Below are 17,283 nucleotides of genomic sequence, written 5' to 3'. Positions count from 1 at the left end.
AAGACAATGATGGAGACAAAGTACAAATCTAAGTAGTAAAATATCTGTCATTTGTAGAGCCACCATGTTTACTGCAGGTAACATGTGGGCATTTGGAAAACACTTTGTCCATTTTGATTCTAGGTTAACATTTTTTTAAGGATAAATTTGAAAAATCTGAGAAATCCAATATTTTTATGATTCTTAGGAGTAGCAATTTGTTTATATTTCAGGGAAAAAAATAAGCCAATAATGGCTAAAAATGTGACCCCCCCAAAAAAAAACCATCTGGAAACTGCCTGGAGATCAGAGAGTTACCAAGTTCTATTCCAGTCTTTATAGCATCTCTCAGTAACACACAGTCTCAACTGTCTTTCAATGACATCTACTCTATCTCTCCAGGAGCTTTCGCATAAACAAAGCAGATCATTTTAATATTTCTTTAACAAAGTTCTGACTCCACTCCGATCATATTCTCTTCATCAATGCTCCACAGAGAAGCAAAGAACAATCATCAATGACAGAGAACACATGAAATAAATCATTGTTTTCTGTCAGCTTCATGCTCAGAAGAGAATATCACAAGTCATCATTGTGGTTGGCGAGACCAAACACTTTAGAAACACATTTCTCAAGTCAGAAACTATAGAAATGATCCCTGAAAGTATAGTCTTAGTTTGACTGAACCTTAAAACTGCATCTCATTCACAGCAGTGTCATTGTCACTCAGGGTTCAGAGGTACAGGAGCTGATCATTACCTGCTTCAGAGAGGAGGAAAAACTATCAGGGGTGTCAATCTCAAAAACACAGTGGGCCAAAATTTAAAACCTGAACAAAGTCACGGGACAACATTGAACAAATGAACCTTTTAATATGGACATTGAATATGGAACAAACAACGCTTATTACCACACATTATACATTATATACAACTTAATAGTGGAGACATGCAAAATCAAATTACAAATAAATTATAAATTATAAATAAAAAAACACATCAATGGCACAGTGACAGTGTGAAGTTGCTATGAGTAGAGTCACAGAGAACAGGGAGTTTCTGGCTCCTGTCCTGATTGACGTGTCATAACAACAACAAGGCATTATGGGACTTGTAGTATTAGCGGTGAAAGCGCTGTACAATATACCAGGGGCAGCTTTAATAATCATTTGGGGCCAAAATCTCGTAGGTCAGAGTCTGATATTCTTGCTTTAAACAATTTGCGGCAACCACTCTGATCATATTCCCTCCCTCAATGCTCCTCGAGGAAGCAAAGAACGGTCATCAATGGCAAAGAACGTATGAAGTGAATCATTATTCTCTGCCCGCTTCGCGCTCAGGAAGGAATATCACGTCTCATCATCGTGGTTGGCGAGACCAAACACTTTAGAAACACATTTCTCAAGTTAAGAACTATAGAAATGATCCCTGAAAGTATAGTCTTAACGAAACACAGGCTGAAGTCAGGAGGTCATTCGCACAGCAACCGTTCTCAGTCAGAGTTTCATTTTGTTGTCTGCAACTACGAAAATAACCGGATACCGAAGGTGTCAAAAGGCGCAAAATACCGATAACACCACTTTACGTCTAAACTGCTTCTAAAGCTGTTTATTTTATTGTGATAGTTTAATTTCGAATCACCCACAATGCTTTTCGAAGTCATGTACGTCATCGGGGTTTATTTATTCACTTTTCAAAGAACCTGTGCGAGCCTTTAAGTTGATCTTTGACTGAACAATATGTAGATAAATAAACGACTCATTTGATAGCAGCTGTAGCATTTTTTTTTTTTTTTGTTGCTCTTATACGAAATATATATTGCACGGTGCGTCGTCTTTACAGTTCCGGACAGGAAGCCGGTATAGAAGAAAAGTTCCGCGAACACGTGAAGCGCCTCGTTGTGCGGTTTTTAAAGGTTTCCGGTCCCGTCTAGTAAAACAACAAGCAACAGACACACACAATCTAGAAAACATCAAAATTAGCTTAAAAAAAAGAAAAACAAACAGCTTCTAAACGTTTATAGATGCTTTTATCGGGATCAAACAATCACAACGGCCAAATCAAATTAACTATTGGTTAATACTATTGGTGATAACTGAGTGTTTTATTCATTTATTTTAAGAAACACTGTCTAAATTCTCTGTGTCCACCTTCTTATATCGGATTATTTTCTGGTGTCTTTCCTCCTCTAACTATGACCGTAAACAGCATATCGTCGGGTTGTGGACAAGACGAGACATTTGAGGACGTAATCTTGATTTTTGGGAAACATTGGTGAACAGTTTTCAAAATGTTCTGATATTCAACAAATCAATAACTCGTGAAAAAAAAATAGTTGTCCTCCTAGAATATAAGCAATATCGCAGTATTGTTTTTGATGTGTATGCTGTATGTGCATGTCTAATATCCTTGTTTATACTGCGACTAACATGATTTAAAATGGGCTTTACAGATCAAATAAATAAAAGATCTCTTTTGCAACTTTTCTTTGGGCTTTGTTCTTTGAAATACGACCCTCGTGAATAAAATCACTTTATTTTTGATGCCAATGACAATGTTTCAGTCACAATTTCGAAGCTGCAGTCATGTTTTGGAAAGTGGAAAACTACATTTTATGAGTTGAACAGGTCTTAGTGTCAACACTGAAACAAACTACTTACCGCTATAAAATGTTCGTCCTTGTTGTATTTCACGGCAATATTAAGGTTTCATACCAACAAATTCGAGTGAAACGGGTGCATCTCCTCAATTAGCAGCTGCTGACGTAAAGCGTTTCATTGCGCATGCTCAATAAATACCACCGATTCCGCATCTTTTCCTAAAATAGTTTATTCATGCATGAAAATTCATTCACCAGATCCGCTGATGGGACAAACACGTGATTATTGCAAATGTGACAATAAATCACATTATGACAAATAACTTCAGCATCCCGAAAACATCAAGACTTTTTCCATTTCAATATATTCAAATTATTTCCCATATTTTACACCATGGCATCTAAAAATGTGGGTAAACTGGGGGTAACAACCCCCCAACATTTCACTCTCCTTACCACTATATACAGCACATTTTTCATTTCAGGTTTTTTGATGACAGTGGCCTTGCTGATCTTTTGAAAAGCACTGAAATCCTTGTACTGTTCACACGACAGTCAAACTTATCTACTAGTTTGAACAAAACAAATGAACAAAAAGATTAAAAATGCTTTTACGGGGATGCTTTTCCTCCAAAAGAATTTCTTTCTACTGTAGGCAAAGCATCCCCGGTGACCTGACATTGTTAAGTCAGGAATTTCAATAGTAATACAGATTATAATAAAAGTCATAGCTTCTGTCCTAAGCCTAGAATTTCTAAATTAACAGCCAACAACAAAACCATTTTTATATATGTCTATATATGTCAAACATTTATATTGCAGTTAAAATAAGAGTCACATCAACATTTCACAATAAAGTTAGTCTTGCATATAAATAAGCTTGCATTATCCCCTTGACCCAAGGAAGATGCCGCCTTTTCCAGGATTTTTTAATGGTTTAGAATGAAGTTATAGTCTGGTATGATGTAATTACCCTCAAAATGTGTTTACTTCAGCATACTTCCTGTGTAAATATTGAAATTCAATATATATATATATATATTTGAAAAGCAAACAGACATTGTTCTTAAGGGAGGCGTCTTATCCCGGTTTACCCAACATTCAGCAATGCCTCTGGGTAATACTAATCACATATAACACAAATAAAGTAATAATTGCACACGTTTGGCCATTCTGTTGCTGCTAACAGCTACACAGTGTTAATTAACTGCTTCAAAAGTCTGGGTTACTGTGACAGGTTTCCGGATGACAAGGGGAATGGATAGAAGGCACCGATGTGGGTATCTATGAGGTACATGCACCTAAGCCTTTCAAACACAAAACAGGTTAAGACATGAAGGATTCAGTCACATAAAATATTGAATGTTAACATAAAAGAACTCTTCCTTTGTCATTCCAACTGTATGTTGTCACATCCAACCCAAAGACATCTCAAGTGCTGCTGTAATATGAGGATAATATTGCATTTATAACTGTAGCGGTAGTGTTTATATACTCTCTCAGTGCAATAACAAGCAGGTGGATAGATGGTATGGAAGAAAATGTAAGAGGAAACACGCTGGTATAATTAAAATAAGGTGAGGACAATACATATTTACAATATCTTCAATCCATTCTGCTAGTTTAGTCTTTTGCAGATTTTATTTTTAAATTATTGTTGTTAATTTTACATGGATAATATGACCTCGAATTTAATTCATAGTTCTTGTGCTCTTTCAGTTACAACTCACACTCTGAATCACTGATATCAAATCAAAATAGATGTCTGGGGGGGAAAAAAGCAACCAGAAAAAGGAATGATGTTGCTTATTATAAGTATTGACAGCATCAGTCCGGTGTGGCACAGTCATGCTTTTAGTTATTATCTGACTTGGTAGTCAATGGAAGATTTTGTGGCTGAAAACAAATGCTGCTAACTCGACCGCTGACTGAATAAAGTCGGAGCACAGCAGAATTTTCCTCTGTCCTCTACGGCTTCTCCTGGTACCTCCTCCGCAGCTGGTGAAGTTGTCTCCTGGCCTCAGAGCGAACACAGCTGGAGAAGGAGGCGTGCTGTTGGCCCTTCACCTGGTAAACACAGAGCAATGGGAGGCAGTACATGTCAAAAACTCAGTTCATTTCAGCTTCCATAGTGAACATATTACCTACATATTATAAGACACAGTGACTACAGTTACTGGTGCTACGTAACTGATGCTTTTATCTCATCCTTTTAATGGTTAAAAGCACTCAAGTGGAGTAAAATGATTTAAAAATTACAAAATTTTAATAATAATAATGACTATTTTGATCCTATTGGAACTCATTCTGGATTCTCCAAAGTTAAGACATTCAGGAACCAGCTGTTGGGTACACAATATAGTGAATTTAAATGTTGCTAGTTCACAGGAAGTTTATGTAACAGCTGCTGTGACTGTATAATGTGACCTCTTAACATATTGTGTGTGTATATTATGAAAACCCATTGACGCATTGTAGTAGAAGCAATACTACTAGATTGAATCTCAATTCCAAATACAGGATTTACACATTTTCAATTACAAAAAAATTGCAGCCTGGACCTAAAATATGGTAGCAAAACAAAGGCTAACAAACTTCATTAACTTATTTTGTTGTTTATTATTATAGTTCTTAGTGATACTTATCTGCTTGCCAGCTCCTTCTTCAGGCAGGATTTAAAGGAGGTGGCGCGCTCCACAGCTTTATAGCCCTGAGATGTCAGTGGACAGCCATCGAGGCGAGTGAGGAAAATGAGTAAGGCAGAAGGCATGAGAGTGTGGGACAATGGATAGGAATTGAGAAGAAGGTGTTGGTTAGAGAGTAGATTCAAAAATGAAGCACAGCACAGGGAGACGGAGAGAAAGAGAGAGATATGGAAGAAGAGAACATTGTTAAAAAGCCAAGACTGTGAAGCCATCAAAGGACGCACAAGGAGCTAGATCTGCTGTTGTGCAGTGTTAGTGAAATCTGCAGCATATCAGGCAAATGTTAAGCTTGGAACCGCATCACATTTCCTGTTATTTGTTTCAGAAAAATGAGCCTCTGATTTGCCAGATTTTATCAAACTACACCACTGGAGGGCAGTGTGGCCTTTGGAGACGGCACCATAATGTCACTGAGGGTGATTTCCAGTTCAGTCGAGAGTTTTTCGTCACTTTGAGGCAGCGATAAGAAAAAGCTGTCAGTCTACACGGCTCATTCATTGCGAATCTAATCCCTGAACAACTCCACAACCTTGTAAATATTTAAGATGTTTGACATTCCTGCCATTTACAAAGAGGTCCTTCTCAGACTTTTTACAATTTGAATACGCTTTCGTCTACCCCACGCAGTTTTTGAAGATTCCTGTGTACACGCTAAATACAATATGTTCCAAATATCTTTTTCGTTCAAGTAATTTTGATATATATTTTCATTTGCTGTAAATATTTGAGTTAACTTGCAGTGGCAGAACTGCAATACTAGCTTTTGTTGTTTGACAATAGGTGAAAATAATAATTTTAAGGGATGGGCAGTTGTTGCTAAAGATACTGGGATCACCTGGGTTTGAATTAACATAGCTTGCGCAACAAAACCAAGACAATATTTTTCTTTTTTCCAATTTGTCTACCTGTGACACAAAAGTACGGCATTAAAGCTAAAGCTAAACTAGATGCTTGTTAGCTGTTTGAGAAAGCCTATCATTTTAAACTGTTGTAGCCTTTATTATGCTCGTTTCAGAATTACAAAGCTTTTGTTTATGTTTCACAATGTGAGACTCCTTGATTTATTACACTGGAGACATTACAAAGATGTGAGAGGATAACCTTATTCAGAATGATAACTCAAATTCCTTTTCATAATTTACCTTCACGCACAAAGTTTTCAGGGTAATGCTGGATGTCTTGGATTTTAAACCGATGAGGCAAAACATTAAGGCCACCCCCAGCCCCGCACACTAAATTTAAATCCAAAAACCATCATTATGTAGGTGTTCCAGACTTGACCTCTGACCTTTAGGTGAAGGGAAGTATATTTCACAACAGTGGTTCAATAAAATCTCACTCTTTCCTGATGTTCTCGCGGCTGTGATGGGCTGTGATTTAGCACTTTTTTCTCAGCTAGCAGCAAGTTCCTCACCCTGGCTCCCCTGTGCAGCCGGTCCTTCATGATGCCGATGAACTCCTTGTACGAGAGCTGGTCATCGTGATCGACGTCAAATATCTTGAAGATGGTGTGAACAAGGTGACGCGTCAGCTTGAGCCCCGTGGCCACATACACTGCTCTTGCAAACTCATCTGGTAGGACACAAAGTAAAACCTATTCAGATTATTTGGTCTAATTGGTGCAGACAAGGCTTGAAGATGAGCGTAAGCAGAGAACTTCACTGCCTGCAGCTCCAGCTAAAAACAATCATATCTACCTTGTCCAATGGAACGTGAAGCAAAATTGTACATCTGCATGGCGATGGCAAAGTCTTCGAGGTTGTTGAGAAACTGGAAGAAGGATCTGAACTCATCAAATGTGATTCCCTGAAACATGAGGAGAAACCATGTGTGAGGCAAACAACCAAAGGGGAGAAGAAAATGACCTTCTCTGGAGAGAAAGAAGCTTGAAAATGAGAATTATGAGTATTTCAGAGCAAGACTCCAAAGGGGCTTGACGTGCACACATTCCTTGATGCACATCCATTCTGTTGGCTGAAAAGATTAAAAACCTCATGCTGTCAATCAGTAACCAAGAGATCTCATGAAATTCCCCTGTTAATGACATAAGGAGTCATTAACGGCAGGGCTGTGTGGGCATGACATGGAAAATGTAAAGAGCAGCCTTCTTGCAGTGTTTCATAACCTGAAAGCAGCTGCATACAGCATTAATGCTAAAACCATTCAAGCCATCGCTGGCTGTTCAGATGGCATCGGATTGTGTATTGAAGATGTAACAACGAGGCCAAAACCACCTGAGCATTATTGTTTTTTCTAAATAAGGATACTGTACATTCAAAACCCATGTGAGCAAATTCCAAGGTTGTGCACAGTGCCACATGCGTTTTCTGTGAATCCAGTTCAAACCTATAGCAGATAAATAAATACAATGTTGCACAATAAATAAAATCCACATGTTTAAGCAAATAAAGAAATGCGGTTTTGCGTATTCGCACGAGCAGATGCAAATTAAAATACACACGTTTTCTGTGTATTTTAAACTAAAAATCCCTCAAAGGGAGAAACGAAGAAGATGGCAAAATTAACAAAATAGCAGGATAGACTGACAGATTGTAACTGCAGGTTGTGTATTGAACGAGGCAGAGACCAACCTCCTGCTTCTTCCACAGCATGAAAAGGAAAGAAGGGAGGGACAGAAATAGAGTTGGGTTGCATAAGGACTACATGCCAAAGTGTAGCTGGGTAGCATAGTTAGACAGCTAGACAGATAGATTGATATACAGACATTCACATGTAGCTGAAAGTGCAGTCAAACGTGTGTGTTTGTGTGTGTGTGTGTGTGTGTGTGAGGTCAAGTGAAGCAGTGGAGCGCTGATGTGTGGAAAGTCACAACAGCCTCAGGCAGAGACAACGATGGGAAATTACAGGTGCTCTAGATGACTTGAGGGTAGGAGCATCCATAGAAGGAAGAAGGAGAAATGAAACAGATGGATACAGATCAGGAAACCTATCTGATGTTATCTAACCAAGGATCAGGTGAACCGATGTCCCTGTGTTCCTTTCGCAGTGAATAATTTTGTGCGTGTCTGAACTGTACCTTTTCATCAGGTATACACTGGCGGACATTCTCCAGGTAGGCGCTGATGTTCTCCACGTTAGTGAAGCGCAGCAGGATTTTGGCAAAATCTTCCTCGCTGATGATGGTCATCCCTTTCGAGTAAGTCAAAAACTCGATTTCCAGCACCTCCGTCTGCAGGTTATCCATAAATCTGAAAGCAGGAAAAACGGGGATGAGGAGAAAAAGAGAAACTTAGTTAACAAAAGATGTTGCAGTTCTGTGATGCTGGTAAGATTGGTAGCATTAGCGCACATTTGGCACGGTCCACTACTTATTTCTCGTACCTGTAGAAGTCATCAAAGGTAAGCTCTGCCTTTCCTTTCTTCCCAAAGAAATGGACCAATAGCGTGGTGTCAATTGTGATGGTCTCATCTGCTCGCTATCACAGAGGGAGGAACAAGAGAGACGATCAATAGCTAATCGATGAAGCTCAAGCATTGTGGGTGGAGGAGAAGCAGTGGGCAGGACGAGTCCATCATTAATCCAACATGGCCACCGCTGAGCCAGGCTAGCAGGGAGCGGGTTTCTGCCGCACGTGTGCACAACGACGATCAGAGAAATAAGCTCAGACAAACAGTCAGCGGCCATCATGACATCAAACGTACCAGTCTAGGCAGCAAAATGCAACGCTAAAGATGAATTTCAGTTAGATGAAGCATGTGAAGAAAAGAAATAACAAGCAAATAAACACCTGGGGTTAGGAAATGAACAGAAATGTTTCTGTTGCTATGAATTCTAATAACAGAAAAGTTTCTGTCCTTTTTAATTCTAACAATCAAGATCATCCTCATCAATGGTTTCGGGGAGCAAAGTAAGGAAATCAAATCATTGGTATGGAGGAATTGTTCCTCTATGCAGTCTAGACTGGTGAGGAGTGTTGCTGCAGCAGCATGAGACACAGACTGGTGAGGACATGACGAGTGCTCGGGTAGCAGCCCAAATAAAGACACAGAGACACAATAAAAAACAGAGTCATGCCTACATTCATTGACACAATGGAGAGTTGGGGTGAGTAGAATCGAGGAACACAGTGAACAGGTAGAGTACAATACAGAGAGAGACGAACACGAGGCAAGAGGAGGAGAAAACACTTGTGGAAGAACAACTAAGCGTGACACAGACAAACACACAACACTGAGCTGCCAAACACACATAGACACATTGAAGCCACCACATCCCATGCGTTTCTTTGCAAATGCCACATCGACACACCTTCATAGAACCTCAATTCACAAACAGCAGCCCTGAACAAAAACCCACACAAGCACAAATGCAGGGAATCCGTGAGCCGATTCCACCTTTTTCCGTCAACAGATGAGAATCTCGGCTGTCACCTTTGCTTCCTTTGTTTGTTTTCTGTTTTGTGTTTACATATCCTTCTATTCTTCCTCATTAGTTTGCTAATCTGTGTTCCCTCTTGGTCACCTGAAAACCATTCGGGGGGGGGCTTTAGGCAGATTGTTCTGTTTGCTGATGCTATTAACTGCTTGTTAACACTTTCCTAATCCCTTTAAAGAAAAAGGTGACATGGATAAGTTTTTGAGCCTTTAAGAAAACTGTGCCTCAGCATGTCGTTCGCTATTTGCCTGTGTTTATGCTCGCTAACATGCATGTATCGATCACAGAAAAAGGTGACCGTGCTTTGGAGCAGTTCCAGATATTACTCAGCCAGCATCAGGGCAAAAAAGGAGAACACTTTAAAAGCCCATCGTTTCTTTTTTTTTTTTTTCTTTCACTGCCTGCCATGCCCCACCCAGCCAACCCCCACATCCAGTCCTTGGCCATGCTGAAGAATATGCAGACATCAGCTTGACTGAAATCTCATGTCCTTCTAAGGAGGAGGAGCATTAATGCCATTTCCATCATCATCATCATCATCATAAATATCATCACCACGATGCCATTCGTGGTTCTACCTCAAGGGTAAAATCCTAAAATCCAATGTGGGACAAGAAGAAAATGTCAAACAAGATGACACAGGTTTACATAAGAAAAAAGGAGTCAAGAAGTTGTCATTTTTGATATGCTTGGTTGGTGTGACACATTGTGTAAACATTTAGTCAGAAATGAGCAAATGTCTATGATATGGAAAGAGACCTATTGATAAGGGTGAAAACTAAATAGGTGCTGTGTAAAGCTGAAGTAAAGACAAGCTACAATAAACTCAAACACAGGATATTTTCTATTATAAAGGTAAATTAATGAAATATATAACAATACAAGTAAGTCTGTGTAGTGATATACATTAAAAATGCAAACGTAAATGGTCAATAAAACATTTTATGACACAACAAATGCTCGACTCAATCATATCTTTCCAAGGTAGGAAACTACTGAAATGGACAATTATTACCTTAAAAACTCCACTGCCTTAAGTTAATCCTTGACATCAGATAATAGGTTGAGGTTTTTGGCTTTTTCTGGCTATCAGTGCACACTAACTGTGAGGTGTTAAACCACTAACTAGATTCCAAACATGCCCAGATACATCTAACAGATGCTAATTGGTAACTCACTGGATAAAAATGTCTTCTGAGAAACCAACGTTACATGTAGTTGTTGTTTAGGACCACTAACATTAGTGACTGACTGCCAATATTTAGTCTGTTTCTGATTCACTCTGCCGTCTGGTCTTTCAGTCTTTGATTAGAGCCGACGGAGGAGGTCCTTCATGTAAACACAAACTGAAACAGTTACAGACTTATCATTTCAGCGTCTTGTTTTCCGTGTCTCACTTACTCGAGGGTCTTTTCATTAAGCCTCTGATTACGGACAAACAGGACAAAAATACTTTTGCTCTTTTATCTTTTTACTGACGCATTACTGATGTCTTTATGACACATGGGCGGTTCATACATGTAGACAGCATCCAGGTGGTGTGTCTCTGCCTCTCTTCTCTCCTATGTGGATTTCCCTCAGCTTTCATTTTCTATTTGTCTTGTTTTGCTCTTAATAGAACAAAAACAATCTCACGCATCTTTGGTAAAATGTAAATGTGTGATTAAGGAATTCATAATGACTGATGGATTTCTAATCACTGTTGCACAGAAGAGTTCATTTTTTTTGTACTAATTTCGTGTAATTTAAAAATGATGAGGATGTTTCAATGTACGATGGCTCAACATGATAAAAAAAAAAAAAAAAGTGAGTGAGGCCTGGAGTTCAAAGCGAAAACCTACATTAACTGGAACTAGAACGAGAAATTCTTGAGGTTTGGATGTAAAGCAACTAGAGGTGGTCTGATTTGTCTAATCTTTCCATATGATTACTATCAGAAGGTCCAAAATCATACTTAAAGCTGCACAAATTAATTTTTGACCACATGGTGGCAGCAGCAGAGGAACAAACCCAAAACTGATGTATTTTAAATTACAAAGTTTTCATGATGAACCTATTATCATACATTTGGAGTAATGTTTGTACCCACCCAGCAAAAGTACATCTAATATTCCCTCTTCTTTTATCTCGATTCCGGTCATATTTCTTGTTAGCTGCTGAGTGCTGCACTAAGTAGGAGCTAAATGTCTATTTGCCCTTTGGTGCTGGGCTGGTAAAGGTCAGTGCATGAGCTGGAGTATTTTCCCAGAAACTGGCAATCTGATGATGCCAAAACAAGTTGCATAACACCAAAACACTAAAGTTACCAAAACATAAAGTGGCAAATGGCATAGTCAGGTAATAATTGTTTGTGGATTTATTGTGATGAGCGATACCTCCAATCCAAGTAGTAATTTATTATACAACAAGCTGACATCCAAAAACTGTCAAACACTGGATGTTGTAGTAAAAACAGAGCTGTACATCAGCAGCGTCAGCCCCTACTATATTAGAGCTAATAAATGTTTTTATTCATAAGCTAACTATATATTTTTTTATTTTGCATGTCTAACTAAAGCAAATGTGTCCGTGCAAGTCAGTCAAAAAAGCTTCTTTTTTTTTTTTTCTTCCTTCAAAAAGCCAAATCAGTCTGACCTCAGCTAGACGTAATGCCCAACTGATCATAACAAGCTTATCGTTCCTGGAAGTGTGGCAGCACTGGTGTGAGCTCATCATTCCCATGACAACGTAATGGTTACCACGCCCACAAGGCACGAGCCAACACCTGGTGTATGCATTCATCTATTTGTCCATCTGTGTGTGTGTGTTTTTTTTGAGCTTCAGCAGTCTTTGATCATGAAGCTGAAGGTAAAAACAGTAATTACTGATGTAAACGCTAAACGTTCTTCCTCACCCTCCCTATGGGTGAGTAACACTCGGGAGGAAGAGCTCATTGTCGGTCTTTAGTCAAGTCAGTCACACTGTCAGTCAGTCACACCTTCCGGGGTTAAAAACAGTGCCACCCTCCTTCCACTTCTCACGACCTGCTCGTTTTTCAGCGTGCAACCTTTATCTCCCGCCTTGTCTTTTTTTCTTATCACTTCTCCCCTCTCTTATCCTGCCCCTGCTCTGATTACTCTGATTTCCTTTCTCCTCATGCTACCCGTCAGTACCTCCTTCACCTGACAAACATCGAGGTGATTTGCTCTTTCCTATCCTCCCTCCTTCTCTGCCTGTCAGTCAGTCCCTCCTTCTCCAGACAAAAGCAAAGAGGTATAATGGTGACTAATCTGTTGAGTAAATACATCTTACTCTAAATACAACCTGCTCCTTTCTTTTCCCCTAAATGTACTTCCCGAACCTTTTTTCTTCTCACCCACTTTGTTCCCCAGCATTTCTTCTGTCTGCTGACCTGTGTCATCCTCTTTGGGCCTCTCTCACCTGTTTGTTGACTCTGATTTTATCTTTTCCTTTTTGTCTTCACTCACCGGTTATTCACTCATCTTATCAGGTGTGTTTATAGACTTGTTACAACTCTTAAATTCACACCTTTACCTGTGTTTGTGTGCCCTGTTTCACCTTTTTGTGCAATTAATTTCATCTTATAAGTTTCTAATCACTTATAACTTTGATATCCCTCTTCATTTCCCTTACTGCTCTCTCCGTCTGTCTGATTTGTCTGGTTTATCCGTCTTGCATCCCTGCAGATGAAAGGCTGCTCGGTGTAAATACAAGGTCAGACCCATTATGCTCCACTGTCATTACTTCAACCTCAGCTTCCGCTGCCACCACAGCACACAGCCTGTCATTAGTCAGCTAGCCTGTTAGCGCTGTGTTAGCTGTTATTAATCATTACCAGTGTTCACCTTCTCCTTGTGTTGTCAGAGAGACAACTTGAGTCGCACATAAAGAAATCAGTAAAAAGACAGACGGGACTATGACTATTCTATGAGGCACAACTCGCCAAAACAGATTTATTAATGGTGCAAAAGTGTTGTGATTTTAGCCCTGTTTGTCTGTTTGTGTTCAACCCTCTGAACCCCAGAAAACACCAGTGGGTTTAAAAGGTATGTTACTTTTTTCTTTTTTTTAAAAAACAAACACATAAATTACACAATTTATCAGAGCTACAAACAGAAAGAATTGACAGATTTTCAATTTTCCAATGGTCCTTGAATTCCTCAACTGTAAAAGGTATTTTTGCTGGAAAACTAAACCAAATTAAAGCTGAAAATTGTGATAGTTCATCAAAAGCATATTATTCTACTAGCTAAGCCACTAGCATTAACCAGATTATCTAAAATTTCTTTTAAAAAAATCTGCGCTCCTCTGTGCAACCGTGAAGCCATTAGTGACTCAGTTGGGAGCAACAGTCACATGATAAAATTTCAGGGACTTTTCAGCTGAAAAAATGTTGTAAATACTGATTCCAGGTTTATTCTATTTTTGTTAAATAATCTAAGAAATTCAAATTTAAATCTTTCTGTTTCCAGGAGGCCTTTTTGAGTTCCTACCAGCTATAATCATGGTTGTGCTGTTATGTTTTTTATAGAGGTGCAGGACCTAAATTGAAAAATGAACCCACAGTGAGAAAAAATCTTACAGCAGCAAAAAAAATGGCATGAAAGTGCCGAGATTGGGGTTCTGAGGGTTAACAAATATCTACTCATGCTAGCAACATGACTCAAAGGATGGAAATGCTGAGCTGCTGATCGGTCAGTCCACCACGTTGGTCCAGACTAAAATATCTCATCAACATGGACTTCAATGAAATGTAATTATTGTTGGGCCTGAGATCATAAAGCCATCTGATGTTCCTCTAGCATCACCATAATGTTGGCATTAAGGTTTTTTAGTGAGCTGTCTCGACAATTATTAGATGGACTGTCGTCAGTTTTTTTTAACAAACATTCATAATCTGTACTGAGTAATTTATAATAACCTCAAACTTCATTTAGATTTGTAGCATTTGTCTACTACTCTCCTGATACTGTGGTTATAATATAGGCAGAACTAACAACTTTTCCATCAGCCACAGCGGTACTTTCTGTTTATTGCAAATTAATAAAGTCTTGTTTTGCAGTTAATTATGTCCAAAATTACTTGAATGCACAATAACTATCCTTTAAGATCTTGGAAATAGAAAGTACTGAGGGTTATGTGAAGGTATAAATGTCCTGAAGTGAGTGATATATTTAATTTTAGAGTTTACATTTTTGTAATTTAGACGTAAACTGCTGTAGTCTGTATAACTTGTGAACTCTACTACGTGATTCAGGATGATCATGCGGTGCTGTAATGATCAGTCTTTTTGTATGTGCTCTGCGGTGAACCTTCTTATCATTACATCAGCATCGTTAAACATTTTTGGTGTAAAGTGAGAACGATCTGACACCAAAGCTACGACATTAGCCACAACACGGCACAGATAACAAGGCACAGATACACATACAAAGCAGAATGAAGAGACCAAGTGACAGAAGGCAGGTGAGAAACAGAACAGGTTAATAGAACACAGGCATTGTATCTGTCATTTAACATTAATGGACCAGTACTGTCACCCCAATACACTAAACCGAAACAAAAGGTAAAATTCTTTCAATTAATAATCAGCGGGAACAAATATAAAGAAAAAAATATCATTATATTTGTTCATGAAGAATAAATGACCAACAAAATGAAGTTTGTTGGGATGGAAACAAACTTCAACCATTTGGATGAAGCTCAGATTATCTTAGATGAATTTAAAGTATGTCATGTAAAGAAAGAAAGATTTTTTTACCACAAATTAAATTACAACATTAAATGTGCATATTGGAGAGACTGTGAGGAGTGTTTTTTTTTTTTTTTCAGAGCTCATCCAAACAGAAATGATTTTACATGGAAAAGGAAACAGAGGAATGGATTGACTTTCTACAATCTACTGAGAGATACCAATTTATCTAAAGGAACAGGTGCAAAGGAGAATGGTGTGGAACAAAAAGAGGAATGTTGTGAAGGATTATGACAAGTAACTACGTACATCATCAGTATCAAGCCAAACCAGAATGTAAGTTAGGGTGACCATAGCTTTTTACAAAAAGCCCATATTGAAAGACGTCTTTATTCTTTCTTTTCTTTTAAGACAAGCTTTAAAAAAAAATAATAGACCAAGATCTGAGATTACGGCTGCCATGCTCATGAGTCAAGATTCAATTAGCTGAAGTTCAACATATCCAGTCTTATTCTGGCTGAGCTTGATGCAGCTATCGCTGTGAACCTATGGGGGATCGGTTTTAACTAGACACTACTACAGAAAGAGTGAAGGATGAAGAATGGAGGGATGAAGGGACAGAGGACGGTTGGGTCTGTGTACCTCCGCCAGGTCAGAAAAGAGGACTTGACTGGCGCTTCGCCTCAAAACGTCCCAGTAACTCCGCGCCACAAACTCCTGACTGTCTTTTTTTAGCACCTGTAGGAGTGGTCAAGCAGGGCCAAGGTCAGTTCACCTCCAACTCAACCACTTCACAAAGCAAACTTCCAATATTCACTCTACCAGTTGTCATTAGATACAAACATATTCAGGAAAAGTTTGATTTAAATTCGAACATGATACAAAATATAGCGAACTGTGTCACATACAAAAACATACATAAGTGAAAAGCACGACTTTACATAATTCTGGCACTCACTAATCTCCCCAACATGGGAAACCCCGTCCATCCTGCTCAGCCAAGCAAGAAAGAACAAATAACGGAGTAAACATAATTGGTTAGATAATAAGTGTTTTCCTGTAATTGTGATCCTGACTAACACTGTTGTCGTCAAAACTAATTTAACAATTTTTTGATTCAACTGTGAATTTACCCAAAACACAACATACAAAATGGGAATGTAAACAGAAGAAGAAAAACAATTGAACCCTCTTCTGTGGTATGTTTTAACTTTTAACATAAGACCAGGCTGCTATAAGGCACCTAAAACCCTAAACTATTTCATTTCCTTGCCTTTGTGCCGAGCCAGCGAGAAAAATTTGAACAAAAACCAATAATATCAAATCAGTTTCTGAAACAAGAAGTCCTTCGTCTTTCCTCAATTAAACCTACGATATTAAAGCAGCTCTACTTAGAAACCATCTGGTTCTGTTAGTATCTATTCTACCATGATAAAAGCTAACCACAGTGCTCAGCTCCTGACCACCCACCTCGTCTTTCTCTCCAGGGAGAATAGAGCAGCAGCCATTTTAACATGACCCTGCACCGCTCTTAACTTCTCGGTGACAATGCAGCTATCCATCACAACACTGACAGGACAAGGAGTGCATGTGTGTGTGTGTGTGTGTGTGTGTGTGAGAGAGAGAGAGAGAGAGAGAGGGAGACTGTGTGTGTGTGTGTGTGTGTGTGTGTGTGTGTGTGTGTGTGTGAGAGAGAGAGAGAGAGAGAGAGACAAAGAGAACGAGAGAGAGAGAGAAGGAAAGCTTATAGTCACATAGAGGCCAGTGGCTGGTAGCCAACAGTTACTGGACAGCAAACGTCCTCGTCCATCTTCATAAAGGACATTGAGTTATTCCATGTCACATCATCAGGGGCCTTCTGCTCAACCATCTCTGATTTACCTCTCAAACTTTTTTTGCTATTATAATTATGG

General features: G+C 38.9%; 1 protein-coding gene across 3 annotated transcripts in view; it reads right to left on the bottom strand.

The window, feature by feature from the left end:
• Positions 1–2,789: 2,789 nt before the first annotated feature.
• Positions 2,790–17,283, bottom strand: part of micu3a (mitochondrial calcium uptake family, member 3a) — a 36,542-nt gene continuing 22,048 nt past the window's right edge. Inside the window, exons 8-13 of one of the 3 annotated variants that reach the window (XM_008291827.1) lie at positions 8,625–8,719; positions 8,320–8,491; positions 6,980–7,088; positions 6,697–6,854; positions 5,223–5,287; positions 4,573–4,647 (exon numbers count right to left, since the gene is read on the bottom strand). In XM_008291827.1, the coding sequence (XP_008290049.1) occupies positions 4,641–4,647; positions 5,223–5,287; positions 6,697–6,854; positions 6,980–7,088; positions 8,320–8,491; positions 8,625–8,719 (606 nt within the window). In that variant the 3' untranslated portion in view covers positions 4,573–4,640. Of the gene's footprint in view, positions 4,648–5,218; positions 5,288–6,696; positions 6,855–6,979; positions 7,089–8,319; positions 8,492–8,624; positions 8,720–16,012; positions 16,109–17,283 lie in introns of those variants that run through there. The other 2 variants (XM_008291828.1, XM_008291826.1) reach the window with 2 other exon arrangements.

Source organism: Stegastes partitus, unplaced genomic scaffold (genome assembly GCF_000690725.1).
Source record: "Stegastes partitus isolate 25-593 unplaced genomic scaffold, Stegastes_partitus-1.0.2 Scaffold764, whole genome shotgun sequence".
Taxonomy (NCBI): domain Eukaryota; kingdom Metazoa; phylum Chordata; class Actinopteri; family Pomacentridae; genus Stegastes; species Stegastes partitus.
This window is presented reverse-complemented; position numbering and strand designations above follow the sequence as displayed.